Source organism: Hirundo rustica, chromosome 3 (genome assembly GCF_015227805.2).
Source record: "Hirundo rustica isolate bHirRus1 chromosome 3, bHirRus1.pri.v3, whole genome shotgun sequence".
Classification (NCBI taxonomy): domain Eukaryota; kingdom Metazoa; phylum Chordata; class Aves; order Passeriformes; family Hirundinidae; genus Hirundo; species Hirundo rustica.
The window spans coordinates 116,402,790-116,424,332 of NC_053452.1; the positions used below are offsets into that span (position 1 = coordinate 116,402,790).

Here is a 21,543-nt window from a genome sequence, read left to right on the forward strand (position 1 = left end):
GCCGACCACAGCGGAGCCGCAGCGCCGCCCTGAGGCGCCCGCGCCGCCATCTTTGCTCCCCTCAGGCGCCGCCGCCATCTTTGCTCGTCCCGGCGGGAGGCGGGAACGCGGCCATGGGGAGGAGCGGGCGCGTCCCTCCCAGCCCCGCCCCTGTGGGCGGGCCCGGCGGGCGGGGTCACATGACCGCGGCCCGTGCGCAGCCGGAGCCAACATGGCGGCGGCGGCGGGCGCTGGGGCCGCCGCGCTGGGCGCTGCCCGCCTTTAGGGGCCGCCGCCCCGGCCCCGACAGCCCCCGAGCGCCCCGAGCCCCGCCGCGTCCGACATGAGGGAGAAGGGCCGCAGGAAGAAGGGCAGGACCTGGGCAGAGGCCGCCCGGACGGTGCGCGGGGGGGGGAGCGCCGCGGGGCGGGTCGGAGGCCGCGGGGCGGGTCGGGGCGCTCCCGGCGGGGGGGACGGGAGTCGCGGCGGGGCCCGCCCGGCCCTGCCGCCGCTCCGCTCCGCTGCTTTATTTTAACCTGTTCTCCGGCTGCTTCGTGCTTCCCGGCAGGGATTTCCCTGGGAAGCGGCGTGGGGGGAGGGATTGCCGCTTGGATTCGCTCTGGCGAGCGAGGGTGGAAGTCACACGGGGGTGGGGGGGGTTCGGTATCCGCGGTGTGCCCGTGCCTTCCGTGCGGCTGAACTCGTTCAGCTGGGAGCTGCTGGGCTGCCCCGGCTCAGGGAGAGCTGCGAGTCCTAAAGAGTGAATTTTTATCACCCGGTTTCCCAGCGTGGCGGGGTTTGTTGCTGTCCTGTCGCCTGGGCGGCCTCGGCGCAGTGCCCCGTGTGCGCCGGGCAGTGAGGGTGGAGAAAAGGGAAGTTCACAAATTGAGACTCGCATTCGGGAATGAGAGAGGAAAACTCCGCGAGTGCGACCTGCGGGAGCTGGGCTGCAACGCTGGGTTGTGAAAGCTCAGCTCACGCTGCCCAGATCGGGATAAATCCCCCTCACGGAGCGGGGGAGGAGCTGGGCTGCTGGGAACCCTCCTGGAAGAGGGATCTGTTCAAACAAGACTTGAAAAGTCTGGCTGGGAAGCAAATGTAAATAGAAACCTGAGGCTGAGACTTGCAAGGGGTATTTTAATGCACGAGTTCGTTTGGACTTTGTGTTTACAGCTTGAAAGGCATCAGAATAGCTGCCGTGTTCAGGAGATGCAGTGCAGTTAGAGAGTTTTTAGGAAATAACTTACTAGCTTGCAGGCTAACGCTTCGGTGTTGCTCTGCGTGTGTTTTTGTGTGTAATTTTAACAGTTTCTTTTGAAGGAGCAGTGGCAGGATCTCCAGTGGAGGGTGGAGGTGGGATCAGCTCTTTTCCAGCCTCTGTGCACCCACTGATCCCTAAGAATCCACTTAAGGGCTAAACCGTGTACTTAACAGAACTGCACTGAGACCTCTCACGACCGCAGGCTGTGCATTTGCCCAGAGCCAGGCAAAAGGGGGAAAGGATGAGTAAATCCCTGCCAAAACCCCGGCTTTGGCAAATCTGCCTGCTCAGCAGGAATGTTGAAGGACTCTGGTCAAACTCCAGCTGCAATCTCCCCGAGGTTTGCCTGTGTTTTGGGGTTGGAATTGTGGCTGTGGTTCTTGGTCCTGGGTTGTGTGCTGGGCTTGGCTCTCTGCTGCTGGTTGGGGTTTGGAGGGAAAGTTGTAAAATTGTGCTGAGGAATGTAAAAGCTCTTCATGTGCCTTGTTCTTCTGCTTTTGGGAGGTGGCAGAAAACTGTCCCCAAGATCAGGAATCTCCCCGATTGTCTCCAGGTGTCCTCTCTGTGTGGAGCTTCCCTCGCTGACCTCCGGGGTGAGCCCAAGAGTGCCTGGGCTGCAGGGGATGGGCCTGGGGCTCTGCTTGTCCCAGGATCGGTCACACAGCTTGGAAAATCCTTCCCAACCCATCCCAGTCCCAGCTGTCCCCGATCCCCACCGTGTCCCCAAGAGCTCTGAGTGCCACATCCAGGTGACACCTCCAGGGCTGGGCACTGCAAAGCTCCCTGGGCACTGCCAAGGCCTGAGCCCCCTTTCCATGGGGAAATTCCTGCTGCTGTCCGAGCTGAGCCTGGCCTGGCCCAGCCTGAGGCCATTTCCCCTTGTCCTGTCCCTGTTCCCTGGGAGCAGAGCCCGACCCCCCCTGGCTGTCCCCTCCTGTCAGGGACTTGTGCAGAGCCACAGGGTCCCACTGAGCCTCCTTTTCTCCAGGCTCAGCCCCTTCCCAGCTCCCTCAGCTTCTGCTGGGGCTCCATTCCCTTTCCCAGCTGCCTCAGCCTCTGCTGGGGCTCCATTCCCTTTCCCAGCTCCCTCAGCCTCTGCTGGGGCTCTATTCCCTGTCCCAGCTCCCTCAGCCTCTGCTGGGGCTCCATTCCCTTTCCCAGCTCCCTCAGCCTCTGCTGGGGCTCCATTCCCTGTCCCAGCTCCCTCAGCCTCTGCTGGGGCTCCATTCCCTTTCCCAGCTCCCTCAGCCTCTCCTGGGGCTCCATTCCCTTCCCAGCTCCCTCAGCCTCTCCTGGGGCTCCATTCCCTTCCCAGCTCCCTCAGCCTCTGCTGGGGCTCCATTCCCTTTCCCAGCTCCCTCAGCCTCTGCTGGGGCTCCATTCCCTTTCCCAGCTCCCTCAGCCTCTCCTCACAGAACTGGCTCTCCAGGCAGGTTTGTCCTGGGGAACTCCCCAGCTCCCTGCAGTCATCCCAGCTGCATTTCCTGGGGCAGGTCTGTACCCCTCTCTTGCTCTGTCACCTCTGCCCTGCTGCTCACAGGTGGTTGAGGCAGCTAAACCAGCAAAACCGTTGCTTTTTGTAATTCAGCTTCTGGTGCTGATCTGTTCTTGTTCCACTTCAGTCCTCCTGGCCAGGAGTTTGGGATTAGGCGTCCTCCAGCTCTGGGGAGCTATGGGAATGCACCGAGGTAATTTATTATTGAATTAACTGCATCCCTTGGAGCAGCTCAGAGGTGAGACAGGGCAGTGAGGCCGTGCCGTTTGCTGCTGGGGGTGCTGCAGGGACGAGGGAATTCCCTGGCACTCCAGCTGTGCTGCTCTGGGGAGGTGTGGGGCTGCTAACTGGGGCAGCAGAGCAGCGTGAGGTGAGGGAAGGGTCCCGGTGAGGGCAGGAAGTCGCTGTTGATAAACAACCTTTTCTCATTTCCTGCCTCTCTGGGTGCCAGTGCAGCTGCAGAGAGCTGGGAGCTGGGGACAGGGCCTGGGCTCCCTGCAGCTCAGAGCCCACCTGCAGCAGGGGAGAGGCAGCACACGCTTTGCAGGTGCCTGTGTTCAGCCTGCCCCTGGCCTGGTGCCAGGCTGGGGTTGTGATCCTGCGTCCAGAGCTGTGCCAGGGGGTGTGTGTGTGCCCAACCAGGGTATGTGTGTGTGCACGGCCAGGGCTGTATGTGTGTGTGTGTGTGTGTGCACAGCCAGAGCTGTGCCAGAGCTGTGTGTGTGTGTGCGCAGCCAGAGCTGTGCCAGAGCTGTGTGTGTGTGTGCACAGCCAGAGCTGTGTGTGTGTGCACAGCCAGAGCTGTGTGTGTGTGCACAGCCAGAGCTGTGTGTGTGTGCACGGCCAGAGCTGTGTGTGTGTGCACAGCCAGAGCTGTGTGTGTGCACAGCCAGAGCTGTGTGTGTGTGCACAGCCAGAGCTCTGTGTGTGTGTGCACGGCCAGAGCTGTGCCAGAGCTGTGTGTGTGTGCACGGCCAGAGCTGTGTGTGTGCACAGCCAGAGCTGTGTGTGTGTGTGTGCACAGCCAGAGCTGTGCCAGAGCTGTGTGTGTGTGTGCACAGCCAGAGCTGTGTGTGTGTGTGCACAGCCAGAGCTGTGCCAGAGCTGTGTGTGTGTGTGCACAGCCAGAGCTGTGTGTGTGTGCACAGCCAGAGCTGTGTGTGTGTGCACGGCCAGAGCTGTGTGTGTGTGCACGGCCAGAGCTGTGTGTGTGTGCACAGCCAGAGCTGTGCCAGAGCTATGTGTGTGTGTGCACAGCCAGAGCTGTGTGTGTGTGTGCACGGCCAGAGCTGTGTGTGTGTGCACGGCCAGAGCTGTGTGTGTGTGTGCACAGCCAGAGCTGTGTGTGTGTGTGCACAGCCAGAGCTGTGCCAGAGCTGTGTGTGTGTGTGCACGGCCAGAGCTGTGTGTGTGTGCACGGCCAGAGCTGTGTGTGTGTGCACAGCCAGAGCTGTGTGTGTGTGCACAGCCAGAGCTGTGCCAGAGCTGTGTGTGTGTGCACAGCCAGAGCTGTGTGTGTGTGTGTGCACAGCCAGAGCTGTGTGTGTGTGTGTGCACAGCCAGAGCTGTGCCAGAGCTGTGTGTGTGTGCACAGCCAGAGCTCTGTGTGTGTGCACAGCCAGAGCTCTGTGTGTGTGCACAGCCAGAGCTGTGCCAGAGCTGTGTGTGTGTGTGCACAGCCAGAGCTCTGTGTGTGTGCACAGCCAGAGCTGTGTGTGTGTGTGCACAGCCAGGGCTCTGTGTGTGTGTGCACAGCCAGGGCTCTGTGTGTGTGTGCACAGCCAGGGCTCTGTGTGTGTGTGCACAGCCAGAGCTGTGCCAGAGCTGTGTGTGTGTGCACGGCCAGGGCCGTGCCAGAGCTGTGTGTGTGTGTGCACAGCCAGAGCTGTGTGTGTGTGCACAGCCAGAGCTGTGCCAGAGCTGTGTGTGTGTGTGCACAGCCAGAGCTGTGTGTGTGTGTGCACGGCCAGAGCTGTGCCAGAGCTGTGTGTGTGTGCACAGCCAGGGCTCTGTGTGTGTGTGTGCACAGCCAGAGCTGTGTGTGTGTGTGCACAGCCAGAGCTGTGTGTGTGTGCACAGCCAGAGCTGTGCCAGAGCTGTGTGTGTGTGTGCACGGCCAGAGCTGTGCCAGAGCTGTGTGTGTGTGCACAGCCAGAGCTGTGTGTGTGTGTGTGCACGGCCAGAGCTGTGCCAGAGCTGTGTGTGTGTGCACAGCCAGGGCTCTGTGTGTGTGTGCACAGCCAGAGCTGTGTGTGTGTGTGTGCACAGCCAGAGCTGTGCCAGAGCTGTGTGTGTGTGCACAGCCAGAGCTGTGTGTGTGTGTGTGCACAGCCAGAGCTGTGTGTGTGTGTGTGCACAGCCAGAGCTGTGCCAGAGCTGTGTGTGTGTGTGCACAGCCAGAGCTGTGTGTGTGTGTGCACAGCCAGAGCTGTGTGTGTGTGCACAGCCAGAGCTCTGTGTGTGTGCCCAGCCAGAGCTGTGTGTGTGTGCACGGCCAGAGCTCTGTGTGTGTGTGTGCACAGCCAGAGCTGTGTGTGTGTGCACGGCCAGAGCTGTGTGTGTGTGCACAGGCAGAGCTGTGCCAGAGCTGTGTGTGTGTGTGCACAGCCAGAGCTGTGTGTGTGTGCACAGCCAGAGCTGTGTGTGTGTGCACAGGCAGAGCTGTGCCAGAGCTGTGTGTGTGTGTGCACAGCCAGAGCTGTGTGTGTGTGCACGGCCAGAGCTGTGTGTGTGTGCACAGGCAGAGCTGTGCCAGAGCTGTGTGTGTGTGTGCACAGCCAGAGCTGTGTGTGTGCACAGCCAGAGCTGTGTGTGTGTGTGTGCACAGCCAGAGCTCTGTGTGTGTGTGCACAGCCAGAGCTGTGTGTGTGTGTGCACGGCCAGAGCTGTGCCAGAGCTGTGTGTGTGTGTGCACAGCCAGAGCTGTGTGTGTGCACAGCCAGAGCTGTGTGTGTGTGCACGGCCAGAGCTGTGTGTGTGCACAGCCAGAGCTGTGTGTGTGTGTATGCACAGCCAGAGCTCTGTGTGTGTGCCCAGCCAGGGGGTGCCAGGGCAGTGCCCACGCTCGGGGCAGTGCCTCTGGGGGTTATCAGAGATCTGGGGCTGCTGCCTGCTCACCCAGTGCTGGCTGGGAGAGCACGTCTGGGCTAGGACTGGCCTTAGGCCTGTCCTGCTGCATCCCACAGCCCAGGGTGGGCAGCGGGGGGGGGGATTGTGCCCCTGTGCTCAGGTGAGACCCCACCTGCAGAGCTGCCCCGGCCCTGGGGCCAGCAGCACAAGGACCTGGAGCTGCTGGAGAGAGCCCAGAGGAGCCACGGAGCTGCTCCAGGGCTGGAGCCAGGCTGGGAGAGCTGGGGGTGCTCACCTGGAGAGGAGAAGGATCCAGGGAAAGCTCAGAGCCCCTGCAGGGCCTAAAGGGGCTCCAGGAGAGCTGGAGAGGGGCTGGGGACAAGGGCTGGAGGGACAGGACACAGGGAATGGCTTGGAGCTGGAAAAGGGGAGATTTGGATGGGATTTTGGGCAGGAATTGTTCCCTGGCAGGGTGTTGAGGCCCTGGCACAGCTGTGGCTGCCCCTGGATCCCTGGCAGTGCCCAAGGCCGGGTTGGAGCAGCCTGGCACAGTGGGAGGTGTCCCTGCCCACGGAACTGGACAAGCTGTGATGTTCCTTTTCACCCAAATCATTCCATGTTCTCCACTGCAGCACCCAGTGGGTGCTCCCAGAGCTGTGGTTGGAGGTGCCCTGGTGCTGCACTGCTGGCAGGACTTGAGCAGTGCAGCAGAGAGCTGCTGTGGGACATTCTGCCCGCTCAGGTCCTGCAGCTGCTGCTTTTCCTCTCGCTGTGCTCATCAGCTCGGGATGCAGCTTCCTCGGAGCAGGGATGGGCAGAGCCCAGCGCTCCCTGCTCTGCCCTGGTGGCTCTGCGGCGGTGCCACAGCGACCTGTCCCCATCCCGCTCCTGGCTGGAAGCCCCAGCCTGGCTGGCTGTGGTGCTCTGTGGGGAGGGAGGGAAGTGTGAGCTGCAATTGCTGAGGCTGAAGGGATTTGGGGTTGGTTTTTCGTGGGAATTCTCCGTGGGTGACCTGAGGAAACAGTTTTCTGCTGCTCCACCCGGCAGTGCCGAGGAGCTGGGGCGGTGTGAGCCCTGGAAATGCTCCTTGGCTGGGTCGCACAGGGACACAAAGTGCTCGTGTGAGCCGTTTGTGAGGGCAGCTGCTGCAGCCCTGTGCTTGGGAATGCCAGGATGGTTTGGAGGAAGGGACCCTAAACCTCATCCATGGGCAGAGACACCTCCCCGTGTCCCAGGGACACCTCCCCCTGTGCCAGGTGCTCCAAACCCTGTCCAGGACACTGCCAGGGATCCAGGGGCAGCCACAGCTATGCCAGGGCCTGCCCACCCTGCCAGGGAACAATTCCTGCCCGAAATCCCACCCAAATCTCCCCTTTTCCAGCTCCAAGCCATTCCCTGTGTCCTGTCCCTCCAGCCCTTGTATATTGTCCCTCCATCTTTCTTTTTCTCCCCTTCAGGCACGGTCAGGTCACCCTGGAGCTTCTCCTCTCCAGGCTGGACAATCCCAGCTCTCCCAGCCTTTCCTCACAGCAGAGCTGCTCCATCCCTCAGATCACCTCGGTGCCTCCTCTGGACTTGCTCTGGCTGATTGTTCCATGGGAGAAGTCTGGAAGCTGCTGTGGAGCACAGCAGGCTCTTCCTGGAGAACCTGGAATGGTTTTTGCACTTCTCACCGAGGTGTTGAACACAGTGGTGCTGCAGAAGATCCAGGGATTAATCCCAGCTTGCAGAATGAGCTGAGAGCTGGAGCTGCTGAAGGCTTCCTGGATTGTTTTTTGGTTTTTTGGTTTTTTTTCTGGAGGAGTTATTTGTTGCTCTGTTGGGCTTTTTGGAGGTTCTTTATTTCGCTTTTAAAGCCCTGAGGATTATCACGGCTCCTTCCCTATTCCCAGGGACGAATTTCCAGCGCAGACACCGAGCCGTGGTGAGGCGTGGTGTGTCACAGCTGTAAGATTCCTGTGCAGAGGTTTCTGAAGGACAGGGGACAGGGCAGGTGGTGGCCACAGCTGAGGGCACTGAGGCGGTGTCTGGTGCCCTCCCAGCCCGTGACGCAGCTCCGCGTGTGCCAGCCAGGGAATTACCTTGGCACCGCTTCCAGGGAAACGGGCTGGTGGCTGCACAGGGCTGAGCAGGACTTGGCACAGGCTCTGGCACATGTTCATGGAGAAGGGCACTTTGCTTCCCTCCTCGCTCATACAGCAGATCCCTGAGCAGCTGCAGCTCTTGGGTGTTATTTTTTCCTGACTGGTTTTTTTTTTCCAAGTTTTTTTCTTGAAGGATTTTTGTGCTGGGGTGTCTCCAGTGCTGGGGGCAGCTCCTGACAAGAGAGAGCTGCAGGGGCTGGAGCGTGTCCAGGGCAGGGAATGGAGCTGGGAAAGGGAATGGAGCCCCAGCAGAGGCTGAGGGAGCTGGGAAAGGGAATGGAGCCCCAGCAGAGGCTGAGGGAGCTGGGAAAGGGAATGGAGCCCCAGGAGAGGCTGAGGGAGCTGGGAAAGGGAATGGAGCCCCAGCAGAGGCTGAGGGAGCTGGGAAAGGGAATGGAGCCCCAGCAGAGGCTGAGGGAGCTGGGAAAGGGAATGGAGGCCCAGCAGAGGCTGAGGGAGCTGGGAAAGGGAATGGAGCCCCAGCAGAGGCTGAGGGAGCTGGGACAGGGAACGGAGCCCCAGGAGAGGCTGAGGGAGCTGGGAAAGGGAATGGAGCCCCAGCAGAGGCTGAGGGAGCTGGGAAGGGGCTGAGCCTGGAGAAAAGGAGGCTCAGTGGGACCCTGTGGCTCTGCACAAGTCCCTGACAGGAGGGGACAGCCAGGGGGGGTCGGGCTCTGCTCCCAGGGAACAGGGACAGGACACGGGGAAATGGCCTCAGGCTGGGCCAGGCCAGGCTCAGCTCGGACAGCAGCAGGAATTTCCCCATGGAAAGGGGGCTCAGGCCTTGGCAGTGCCCAGGGAGCTTTGCAGTGCCCAGCCCTGGAGGTGTCACCTGGAGGTGGCACTCAGAGCTCTTGGGGACAGTGGGGATCGGGCACAGCTGGGACTGGATGGCCTTGGAGGCATTTTCCAGCCTCGGTGATCCTGTGATTCTGTGACTTCCCAGAAAAGCCAGAGGTTGCAGGTGTGAGCTCAGCCCGATCCTCTGGCACCTGCACTGCTGCTCCCAGAAGTTTCAGTGAGCTGAAATCTGCTTTAAGCTCATCCCAGGCATCTCTGACAGACAAATGGAAGCTTAAAAATGGTTCCTGTGTGGAAAGAGAGCTCGTGCAGGATGGGGTGGAAGTGTAATCCCCTCTAATGGCTGGAGCAAAGCAGCAGACTACAAAATCCCCCTTCCAGTCACCCTAATCCAATTATGGGCCTGCAGTTTTGAACACTAATTTCCAAGTTCCTCTGCTCCTGCTGGGAGCTTTAACCTCCCAAAGGGCTCTGAGAGTTGCTGCAGATGCCGTCCCTGCGGCTGTGGCTGTGCAGGTGGCTGCTCTGGAGCTCACTGAAGTGCATTTCCCACCTGTGGGGCTGGCTAAGGTGGGGCTCATTAGGTTGCTGTTACAATTACAATTAGTAGTACAGCTGTTTAAAATCTACCCCAGGGCTTGGCTCTCGGCTTGGCAGTGGAGCCCACCTGTCCCAGGGTGTGAGTGCAGCTGGAAGAGCTCTGGAATGCCGTTTCCCTGGGCAGGGCAGGGTGGGGCAGGTCCCAGGAGGAGAGGGAAGCGGTGGCTGTGCCAGCTGGGGAATCCCCCAGGCCTGCCCCCAGTGCCTCTCCCGGGTGGAAATGTGGGCAGCTCTTCACCTCTGCCCCGCTCCAGGAGGAAAATCCAGCGCTGGTGGAGGATGCCAAAGGCGTTCTCTGCGATTTATAGAGTCACGGAGCAGTTTGGGTTGGAAATGTTAGGAAAATTAATCCACGAACACCAGAGGTTTATGTCCAAAAAGGAGACAGAGCAGTCCTTTGACTTTATTCCAATAAAGGGAGAGGCCATGGGGCATTTCTCCTGGGGTCTCTCAGTTTTTCGGAGGACTCAGCCTCCTTTTTATCCCAATTTCCCAGCTGCATTTCCCTCTCTCTTTCCCCACTGGCTGAGGTACTTGAGAGGTGCAGACTTCCTGAAATGCCTAAGATTCCCCTTTTCATGTATAACCCCCCTAATCTTTAATTCTTATGGATTTATGGGTTTTTCCCCATTGTTGCTTTCATCTTTCGATATCCAGTTTCACTTATAAACAACCCTAGGGTTTGTTTGTAAAGGCAAATTTCTTCTTTTCCATTCATCCATCAGCAGAATCCTTCCCGTTGTTTCTCTCATCTCTCAGCGCTGGTTTTATCTACCAGCAGACCCAGGGCTTGTGTGTAAAGACAAATCTCGTCATTCCTCTCAGAAAGGATCTTCAGTCTGACCTCATCCCACCCCCTGCCGTGGGCAGGGGACACCTCCCACTGTCCCAGGATGTCCCAGCGTCCAGCCTGGCCTGGGGCACTGCCACAGCCGCTCTGGGAATTCCAGCCCAGCCCCTCGCCACCCTCCAGGGAACAATTCCTGTCCTTCTATAAAGCCATCAATGTGCTGCAGGTGTGGGTTTAGCTCAGTCCTGCACCTCTGCACGCCTGCCTGGGCATTTCAGGCTTTTGCAAGCGGAGACCCAAAGCCAGAGGTGTTTCCTGGGTGTAAAATCCCACTTTTACGGGATTTGGTTTGGGCTGGGAGGGAGCCTGGAGATCTCGGTGTCCCAGCCCCTGGCGTGGCGTTTGCAGCGCTGCAGGAGGTGTAAATGTCACTGCAGCAGCAGCGCCTGGTGTCTGAGGGAACGGGCTCAGCTTCAACCCAGTGGGCTTGGGTGTGCTCTCGGGTGGTTTGGTTTGGTTTGGTTTGGCAAGGAGCGAAATCCAAATTGTGTGGAACTGAGTTGTTGTGCACAGGGTGATTTGAGTGATTGTCTTGGTTTGGGACAAATTTGGGAGAAAACCTTTGTATAGGATCCCTCTAAGGAAGCAAACTTAAGTGGCCCCTCTCTCCAACCGGTCTGGTAAAAAAAAAAACCCTTTGGAGAAAAGTGGAAAAAACTATTTTACTAAACAAATGAAGTGCATACAAGTATAAAGAATGAATAATATGAAACAATAAAACCTCTCGTTCTGGAGTGAGATGGCAAATTGAGAAGGTTCTTGCCGTGGGTGGAGCTCGGCTCTCTCTCAGTCTCTCCTCAGTCCCAGTCCCTCCGGCGCTGCTGGAAAATGCCGAGCTCCAGGCCCCGGTGCAGCCCCCAGTGCTCCCCTGGGTTTTCAGTCCAGAGCAGGTTTAAACAGTCCCAAGAAAAAGGAAATAAAACAGTCCAGGGAACTTCTCTGCCCTAGCTGTGTAAAACTAACTAAAAGCAAAACAAGATCTCTGTCCTGCAGTCTCTCCAAGCCTCCGCTGAACAGCAGAATGTGTAGGAGTCAGGCAGTTTTCTCAAAACAAACTCCGCGCTTCTCCTTGCTCTTAGAACCAGTCTTAAAGGCACAGAACTCAATATACAGCACAAACGGAGCAGACGATTGGGGATACAGGCATCATAAAGTTACCCTAGGACAGTGATACAGTAATTTATTGAGGCTGGGTTATTGTGCACAGGGTGATTTGTTTGATACAATAATTTCCTTGGGGATGGGTTGTTGTGCACAGTGTGATTTGTTTGATACAATAATTAACTTTAGGCTGGGTTGTTGTGCGCACTGTGATTTGTTTAAATGATACAACAATTTCCTTGGGGCTGGGTTGTTGTGCACAGTGTGATTTGTTTGATACAATAATTTCCTTGGGGCTGGGTTGTTGTGCACAGTGTGATTTGTTTGATACAATAATTTCCTTGGGGCTGGGTTGTTGTGCACAGTGTGATTTGTTTGATACAATAATTTCCTTGGGGATGGGTTGTTGTGCACAGTGTGATTTGAGTGATACAATAAATTACTTGAGGCTGGGTTGTTGTGCACACTGTAATTTGTTTAAATGATACAACAATTTCCTTGGGGCTGGGTTGTTGTGCACAGTGTGATTTGTTTGATACAATAATTTCCTTGGGGCTGGGTTGTTGTGCACAGTGTGATTTGTTTGATACAATAATTTCCTTGGGGCTGGGTTGTTGTGCACAGTGTGATTTATTTGATACAATAATTTATTGAGGCTGTGTTGTTGTGCACAGGGTGATTTGTTTGATACAATAATTTATTGAGGCTGTGTTGTTGTGCACAGGGTGATTTGTTTGATACAATAATTTATTGAGGCTGGGTTGTTGTGCACAGTGTGATTTGTTTGATACAATAATTTATTGAGGCTGGGTTGTTGTGCACAGTGTGATTTATTTGATACAATAATTTCCTTGGGGCTGGGTTGTTGTGCACAGTGTGATTTGTTTGATACAATAATTTATTGAGGCTGGGTTGTTGTGCCCCGTGTGATTTGTTTAAATGATACAACAATCAATTTACTTGAGGCTGGGTTGTTGTGCACAGTGTGATTCGTTTGATACAATAATTTATTGAGACTGGGTTATTGTCCACAGTGTGATTTGAGTGATACAATAATTTCCTTGGGGCTGGGTTGTTGTGCACAGGGTGATTTGAGTGATACAATAATTTATTGGGGCTGGGTTGTTGTGCACAGGGTGATTTATTTGATACAATAATTTATTGAGGCTGGGTTGTTGTGCACAGTGTGATTTGTTTGATACAATAATTTTCTTGGGGCTGGGTTGTTGTGCACAGGGTGATTTGTTTGATACAATAATTTCCTTGAGGTTGTGTTGTTGTGCACAGGGTGATTTATTTGATACAATAATTTCCTTGGGGCTGGGTTGTTGTGCACAATGTGATTTATTTGATACAATAATTTCCTTGGGGCTGGGTTGTTGTGCACAGGGTGATTTGAGTGATACAATAATTTATTGAGGCTGGGTTGTTGTGCACAGTGTGATTTGTTTGATACAATAATTTCCTTGAGGTTGTGTTGTTGTGCACAGGGTGATTTATTTGATACAATAATTTCCTTGGGGCTGGGTTGTTGTGCACAATGTGATTTATTTGATACAATAATTTCCTTGGGGCTGGGTTGTTGTGCACAGGGTGATTTGAGTGATACAATAATTTCCTTGGGGCTGGGTTGTTGTGCACAGTGTGATTTATTTGATACAATAATTTCCTTGGGGCTGGGTTGTTGTGCACAGTGTGATTTGTTTGATACAATAATTTCCTTGGGGCTGGGTTGTTGTGCACAGGGTGATTTATTTGACACAATAATTTCCTTGGGGCTGGGTTGTTGTGCACAGGGTGATTTGTTTGATACAATAATTTATTGAGGCTGGGTTGTTGTGCACAGGGTGATTTGTTTGATACAATAATTTATTGGGGCTGGGTTGTTGTGCACAGGGTGATTTGAGTGATACAATAATTTATTGGGGCTGGGTTGTTGTGCACAGGGTGATTTATTTGATACAATAATTTATTGAGGCTGGGTTATTGTGCACAGTGTGATTTGAGTGATACAATAATTTCCTTGGGGCTGGGTTGTTGTGCACAGTGTGATTTGAGTGATACAATAATTTCCTTGGGGCTGGGTTGTTGTGCACAGTGTGATTTGAGTGATACAATAATTTCCTTGGGGCTGGGTTGTTGTGCACAGGGTGATTTGTTTGATACAATAATTTATTGGGGCTGGGTTGTTGTGCACAGTGTGATTTATTTGATACAATAATTTATTGAGGCTGGGTTGTTGTGCACAGTGTGATTCGTTTGATACAATAATTTATTGGGGCTGGGTTGTTGTGCACAGTGTGATTTATTTGATACAATAATTTCCTTGGGGCTGGGTTGTTGTGCACAGTGTGATTTGTTTGATACAATAATTTCCTTGGGGCTGGGTTGTTGTGCCCCAGGTGTGATTTGTTGGGGTGCAGACCCAGCAGTGTTGGTGTGAGTGACTGCCCAGGCTCACCAGGGCTGGCTGAGCACCCTCCTGTGGCTCTGGGGTTCAGTCCTGAGCTCAGCTGCTCCCAGCACGTGTCAAACGCACCAGAACCGCACACTTGAGATTTAGATCTGCTTTTTCTGTGATTGTCAGGTTTTCTGCTTCTGTTTGGAGGAGGAACGACAGAGGGCCAAGAGCAGCTGGGACATTCAGTCTGTAAAACATCTGTAAAAAAATCTCTGCTGTCACCAGAGCTTTAAGGGACCTTCAGTCTGCCAGCAGAGCCTCTGCTCCCAGGGAACAGGGACAGGACAAGGGGAAATGGCCTCAGGCTGGGCCAGGCCAGGCTCAGCTCGGACAGCAGCAGGAATTTCCCCATGGAAAGGGGGCTCAGGCCTTGGCAGTGCCCAGGGAGCTTTGCAGTGCCCAGCCCTGGAGGTGTCACCTGGATGTGGCACTCAGAGCTCTGGGCTGGGGGTTGAGCACGGCTTGGACTCCTCTCCGAGATCTTTTCCAGCCTCAGCGATCCTGAGATTCTCCAGGTTACACACTTCCACGAGGTCTGTTTTAATCACAATAATTTGGTTTTTAACTGGAGTTCACCCAGCAGCTGGGTGGCCCCAGGGCTGGGGCTCCTGGCCAGCTCTGGGGTGTCCCTGTGCTCTTGGGATTTAAATCCCTGGCTGGATTTAGCTGGAAGGGCCAGGGAGCAAAAACCCGTGGCAGCAGCTGGAGCTGCTCCCGACCCTTTGGTGTCCCACGGACACCTCGGTGGTTCCTGGCTCTGCAGCTGCTCCCTGTAAGGACAGCCAGAGCAATCCTGCCTTAAAAGCACTTTTTGTTCCTTCTGGGCTGGTGTGGCTGCTGCTCACAGCAACCCCCGGTGTCATCGTGGGACACAGCTCCGAGGCAGGAGCTGAACTCGTGAACTTCTCACTTTGGGGCACAAGGAAACTTTCCTTTCAGGAGCATTGGCTGGGAGCTGTGCGCTCTGTTCTCGGGGCCCTCGTGGATTTTGGGTGTGATATCCGTGTTATTGGGGCTCTGGTAACTGGGTGTCCCTGTCAGGGGTGTTCTGATGATGGTGCTGTCCCTTGTGTTTCACTGCATCCTGAACTCAAAATTGGTTTCATGAGAGCGCTTGGTCAAAATCATCCTGTTCCTTCTTCTGCCGAGTCCTGCAGTTTGTGTTCTTTCTTTCTTCCCTTCTTTCTGTGTGGGGAAATTGGAATTCACTCTCCAACCTCTTGCAAAAAACAAAAACCCAATAAATAAATATCATCCCTCCCAGCTTTTCCTGAGCTCAGTCCCGGTGGAGCAGCCCCTGGGATGACAGAGCCCAGTTCTGTTTTTCCCCTGTGCTTGCTGGACAAACACAGAGTTTGTGTTCAGAGTTGTGATCAAAGGAAGCTCAGGTGAGACCCCACCTGCCCCAGCCCTGGGGATTCCAGCAGCACAAGGACCTGGAGCTGCTGGAGAGAGCCCAGAGGAGCCACGGAGCTGCTCCAGGGCTGGAGCCAGGCTGGGAGAGCTGGGGGTGCTCACCTGGAGAGGAGAAGGATCCAGGGAGAGCTCAGAGCCCCTGCAGGGCCTAAAGGGGCTCCAGGAGAGCTGGAGAGGGGCTGGGGACAAGGGCTGGAGGGACAGGACACAGGGAATGGCTTGGAGCTGGAAAAGGGGAGATTTGGATGGGATTTGGGGCAGGAATTGTTCCCTGGCAGGGTGTTGAGGCCCTGGCACAGCTGTGGCTGCCCCTGGATCCCTGGCAGTGCCCAAGGCCGGGTTGGACATTGAGGCTTGGAGCCTTTGCCCATAAAGCTGATCCCGTTCCAAGCCCTGCCTCGGGACACTTTCCCAGGCTGCTCCAAGGAGCTCTTCCAGGCTTGGTGTGTTTAAAGGGTTGCTTTTCCTTATTTCCTTGTGCTGGGAGAGTTTGAGGGGCTCCCCTTTCCCCCCCCCTTCCCCCCCCTTTCCTTCCCCCCCTTCCCCCCCCCTTTTTTTCTCCCCCTTTTTTTCTCCCCCTTTTTTTCTCCCCCTTTTTTTTGTTCCCCCTTTTTTTCATTCCCCCCCTTTTTTTCGTTTCCCCCCCTTTTTTTCGTTTCCCCCCTTTTTTTCGTTTCCCCCCCTTTTTTTTCGTTTCCCCCCTTTTTTTCGTTCCCCCCCTTTTTTCGTTCCCCCCCCTTTTTTCGTTCCCCCCCTTTTTTCGTCCCCCTTTTTCTTCTTCCCCCCCTTTTTCTTCTTCCCCCCCTTTTCCTTCTCCCCCCCCTTTTTTCCCCCCCCCTTTCAGCACCCAGGAGAGTGTGAAGCCGCTTGCTGAGCTCCATCGTGGAGCTTTTCTTTCCTTAGTTAACACAGGAGGTGATGCTGGTTTTAGGTGGGATTTAGCAGGTTCCTGGTCCTGCTTCCCACTCTGCTGGCACACGGGGTGGTGCAACCTGGGGGAAGGAGCCGTGCCGGGGCTGTGGGAGCCGCTGCCAACCCTGTCGTGGGCACTCGGGACACTCTGGGAAATCAGGACACTCGGGACACTCCAGACACTCTGGGAAATCGGGACACTCGGGACACTCTGGGAAACTGGGATACTCGGGATACTCCAGACACTCTGGGAAATCGGGATACTCGGGACACTGGGGCACTCGGGATACTCCAGACACTCTGGGATACTCGGGACACTGGGGCACTCGGGATACTCCAGACACTCTGGGAAATCAGGACACTCGGGACACTCCAGACACTCCGGACGCTCTGGGAGATCAGGATACTTGGGACAATGCGGCACTCGGGATACTCCAGACACTCTGGGAAACTGGGATACTCGGGATACTCCGGACACTCTGGGAAATCAGGACACTCAGGATACTCCGGACACTCTGGGAAACTGGGATACTCGGGACACTGGGGCACTCCGGACACTCTGGGAAATCAGGACACTTGGGATACTCCAGACACTCTGGGAAATTGAGATACTCGGGACACTCCGGACACTCTGGGAAACTGGGATACTCGGGATACTCCAGACACTCTGGCAAATTGGGACACTAGGGACACTCCGGACGCTCCAGACACTCTGGGAAATCGGGATACTTGAGACACTGGGGCACTCGGGATACTCCAGACACTCTGGGAAATCGGATACTTGGGACACTGGGGCACTCGGGATACTCCAGACACTGGCAAGTCGGGACACTGGGGCACTCAGGATACTCGGGATACTCCGGACACTCTGGGAAATCAGGATACTCGGGATACTCCGGACACTCTGGGAAATCAGGACACTCAGGACACTCCAGACACTCTGGGAAACTGGGATACTTGGGACACTCCGGACACTCTGGGAAACTGGGATACTCAGGCCACTTGGGGTACTCAGGGTACTCCAGGCACTTGGGACACTCTGGCCACTCAGGGCACTCTGGACACTCTGGGAAATTGGGGTACTCTGGGCATTGAGGACACTCTGGCCACTGCAGGCACTCAGGATACTCAGGCCATTTGGGACACGCTGGGAAATTGGGACACTTGGGACGCTCAGGGTGCTCGGAACACTCTGGGAAATTGGGACACTCAGGGCACTTCAGCCACTCTGAGCACTCCAAGTGCTTGGGCCACTTGGGGCACTCTGGACACTCTGGGAGATTGAGATATTTGGGACACTTGGGACAGTCAGGGCACTCTGGGAGATTGGGGCATTTGGGACACTTGGGACGCTCTGGCCACTCCAGGTACTCCAGGAAGTCTGGCCACTCGGGACACTCTGGCTACTCTGACAGTTAGGCCACTCTGGCCACTCCATGCACTCAGGACATCCAGGACACTCGGGGCACTCTGGCCACTGCAGGCGCTCAGGACATCCAGGACACTCGGGGCACTCTGGCCACTGCAGGTGCTCAGGACATCCAGGACACTCGGGGCACTCTGGACACTCAGGACTCCTGGGGCACTCTGGCCACTGCAGGCACTCAGGACATCCAGGACACTCTGGACACTGGACACTCAGGACTCTTGGGGCACTCTGGCCACTGCAGCTACTGAGGACATCCAGGACACTCGGGCCACTCTGGACACTCAGGACACTCGGGGCACTCTGGCCACTGCAGGCACTCAGGACATCCAGGACACTCGGGGCACTCTGGCCACTCAGGGAAATTGGGACACTCAGGACACTTGGGGCACTCTGGCTACTCTGACACTCTGGCCACTCCAGCCACTGGTCACTCTGGTCACTCTGGTCACTCCGGCCATTCCGGCCGCTCCAGCCCACAGGAGCTCGGTGCCTGAGGGACTTTGAGGCGTTTGGGACAAGCGTGGCCGGGAGTTAAGTTTAAACTTGCACCTGTAAGTTCAGCAGCAGCAGCAGCAGTGGCTTTGCCGTGCCCAAGTTTTCCTGCAGCAATCCTGGAAGCTGCTCCTGGGCAGCAGGGCCGAGCTCGCCTCGTTCTGGGGATTTCCTTGTGGGGCTGCTGTGCAGGTTTGGGGGCTCTGACCTCTTCCCTGTCTGCTCTCCAGCTGCATTCCCAGGAATTTGCGGGCTGGGAAGCGGTGATGTGCTCCAGCCCTGTGCCAGCTGCCCTGGACAGAGGCAGGTGCTGCTGCAGGGCTTGAACTCAAACATGGATTTAATTCCAAAAATACCTCTTGGGAGCCGAAGGCTTGACAGCTCAGCGTACAAAGAAATGCTCCAGCTGGGTCTGTTCTGTGTGTGGATCCTGAACTCCTGTGCTGTGTGAGGGAGCCTTGTTGGATTGTTCCGGAACTTGGTGTTTTGCAGGGCTCGAGGGTCTGAAATTGCTGTTACAGTTTTCTTCATAATGATGGGTAAATGCACGTGAGGAATTCTCTACAAATCCGTTTCCCACAGAGCCTGAATGGACAGCCAGGAGTGGTGCAACAAGCCTGTCTTAGGGATTAATAATAATAATTGATAATTATCTCTTGCTGATAATTGGGAATGGTGTTACTTTTAGATCCCCTGTACGGCCCCTCCGCCTTCTCAGACCTTCAGGGATAATGCAGAGGGGGTTTTTTTGGAAAAGGTCACTCTGTCAGTCCCCACCCACAGACATGTGCCCCTCTCCCACCTGAAGATGAAGATGATGATCCCACCTGAAGGGATTTGTACTCAAGCCCCACCTCAGAGCTGATTTCCCATTTTTCTCTGCTGCTCTCAATTCAGGGATGTGAAGCTTTGAGTTGTTTTGTAGGGGGTCCCCTCCTGCTTTTCCCCACAAAAATCCATCCCAGACAGCAATCCTCTCCTCTTTGGGGTTGGCACGATCCCACTGGGCTTCTTTCAAACTGAGGAGTTGGACTCGATTCCTGTGGGTGTCTTCCAGCTCAGGATATCCTGTGATTCTCTGAGCTGTTTATTCTGCACTCAGAGCTGGGCTTGGCCAGTAACTGGGTGGGAAGTCTGGAAGCTGCTGGGAGCTCAGGGCAGCTTCAGAGTGGTCGTGGTGTCCTCTGGTTGGACAGGTTTTCCACAGATGCAGAAGTTTTCTGTTTGAAGAGGCACTTGAGCGTCCTTCTGGGCAGATATTTGAAATGAAACGTCGCAAATACAATTTAGAGGGCAGGGATGGATGCGATATTGGGAAACGGAGCTTGGGGAGATCTTGGAGGCACTGGCAGGGTCTGAAGGGGCTCCAGGAGAGCTGGAGAGGGGCTGGGGACAAGGGCTGGAGGGACAGGACACAGGGAATGGCTTGGAGCTGGAAAAGGGGAGATTTGGGTGGGATTTTGGGCAGGAATTGTTCCGTGGCAGGGTGTTGAGGCCCTGGCACAGCTGTGGCTGCCCCTGGATCCCTGGCAGTGCCCAAGGCCGGGTTGGAGCAGCCTGGCACAGCAGGAGGTGTCCCTGCCATGGCAGGGGTGGCACTGGACGGTTTTTAAGATCCCTTCCAACCCAAACCATCCCAAAATTCCCGTGCTGGTTCCTGCCCTTGCTGAGTGATCCGTGTCCCTGTCCTGCCCCACCTTCCCAGGGTGGATTTCAGCAGGAGCAAACTGTGGAGCTGCTGTGGCAGCAGAGTCCTCCCGTGTCCTCCCCTGGTCCTTGTCGCTGTCCCAGCTGAGTCCAGGTCCCCAAGGAGGGAGGTGGCTCTGGGGTGTCCCCTCCCGAGCCGTGTGACAGCTCGGCGTGGCCTTTCATGGCACAGCATTGTCCCTTCCTCGCTGACCTCCTTCCTGCCTGACAAGGCAGCGCTGTGCCAGTGGGACGAGTGCGGCAGATCCTGCAATCTGCGTCGAGTCCTTCAGCCCCTCGGGCTTCCTGCGGGGTTTTCTCGGCTGCTCCGGGGGTGACCGAGCAGGAATTTCACATCCACTCGGCGTTTTTTTATAGCCGTGACCCGCTTGTGGCCCGGGCTGGCGTTGCAGGGGTGATTCCCTGCTGGCAGGAAACGCGCAGCTTTTGCTGCCGGCTGGGGCTGGAATTCTCCTCCCCCCGGGAAGGAGTGGCCAGGAGCTCTGTGCTGGATGTGAGGATGAGGTGTGAGCAGGTTTGGCTGCCTGTGTCTCCAGAGCTGATCCAGGTGGAAGCTCCTCACTTACTGCTCTGGGTTTGGGAAGTTTGAGTTCTGTTTCCAGGAGGGAACCCGAGTGGAAGTGCTGCCTGTGTTTAGGAAGTGCAGCAGGAGCGGTGGCTTTGCCGTGCCCAAGTTTTCCTGCAGGAATCCTGGAAGCTGCTCCTGGGCAGCAGGGCCGAGCTCGCCTCGTTCTGGGCATTTCCTTGTGGGGCTGCTGTGCAGGTTTGGGGGCTCTGACCTCTTCCCTGTCTGCTCTCCAGCTGCATTCCCAGGAATTTGCGGGCTGGGAAGCGGTGACGTGCTCCAGCCCTGTGCCAGCTGCCCTGGGCAGAGGCAGGTGCTGCTGCAGGGCTTGAACTCAAACATGGATTTAATTCCAAAAATACCTCTTGGGAGCCGAAGGCTTGACAGCTCAGCGTACAAAGAAATGCTCCAGCTGGGTCTGTTCTGTGTGTGGATCCTGAACTTTAACATTAGGCTCCAGCTTTAAATCCCTCTTTGCGCAAGGGAACGCCCGACAGGAGGAATTCCAAAGCGCGTTTTGCCAAAGCGTTCATGGTCTGAGGAGCTCCATGTCCGCTCTTGGAGGATCTCAGGATTAAACCCTGAGGGGCTGATTGGGGGTAAAAACCTCCCCAGACAACCCCGAACCGCTTCGAGCACACGTTTTCACTCCGAACACCGGCGTGCTCCACTCCAGACAGATGTGGGAATCTGTGACTGAGTCCTCGCCCTGGTGTCACGTCCCCAGGGTGTCCTGGGTGTCACCTTGGTGTCCTGCGTGTCATCTTGGTGTCCTGCCTGTCCCTGTGTTGTCCTGCTTGTCAGTCTGGTGTCCTGACTTTCATCCTGGTGTCCTGTGTGTCCCTGTGGTGTCCTCGGTGTCATCCTGGTGTCCTGACTGTCATTCTGGTGTCCTGCCTGTCACCCTGGTGTCCTGCCTGTCCCTGTGGTGTCCTGACTGTCATTCTGGTGTCCTGACTGTCATCCTGGTGTCCTGCCTGTCCCTGTGGTGTCCTGCTTGTCAGTCTGGTGTCCTGACTTTCATCCTGGTGTCCTGTGTGTCCCTGTGGTGTCCTTCCTATGGCTGTGGTGTCCTGCCTGTCCCCACAGTGTCCTGAGTGTCAGTCTGGTGTCCTGTGTGTCCTGCCTTTCCTCACGGTGTCTTGGTGTCACCCTGGTGTCCTGCCTGTCCCTGTGGTGTCCTGCCTGTCCTCATGGTGTCCTGTGTGGCACCCTGGTGTCACCCTGGTGTCTTGCCTGTCCCTGTGGTTTGTTCTGTGTC

The 21,543-nt window shown here is 56.0% G+C and overlaps 1 protein-coding gene across 1 annotated transcript in view; it reads left to right on the forward strand.

Moving 5' to 3' along the window:
* The first annotated feature begins 249 nt into the window (after positions 1-249).
* Positions 250-21,543, forward strand: part of LOC120750061 (putative Polycomb group protein ASXL2) — a 59,702-nt gene continuing 38,408 nt past the window's right edge. The window contains exon 1 of the mRNA XM_058419698.1: positions 250-379. Within this exon, the coding sequence (XP_058275681.1) occupies positions 323-379 (57 nt within the window). The 5' untranslated portion in view covers positions 250-322. The remainder of the gene's footprint in view (positions 380-21,543) is intronic.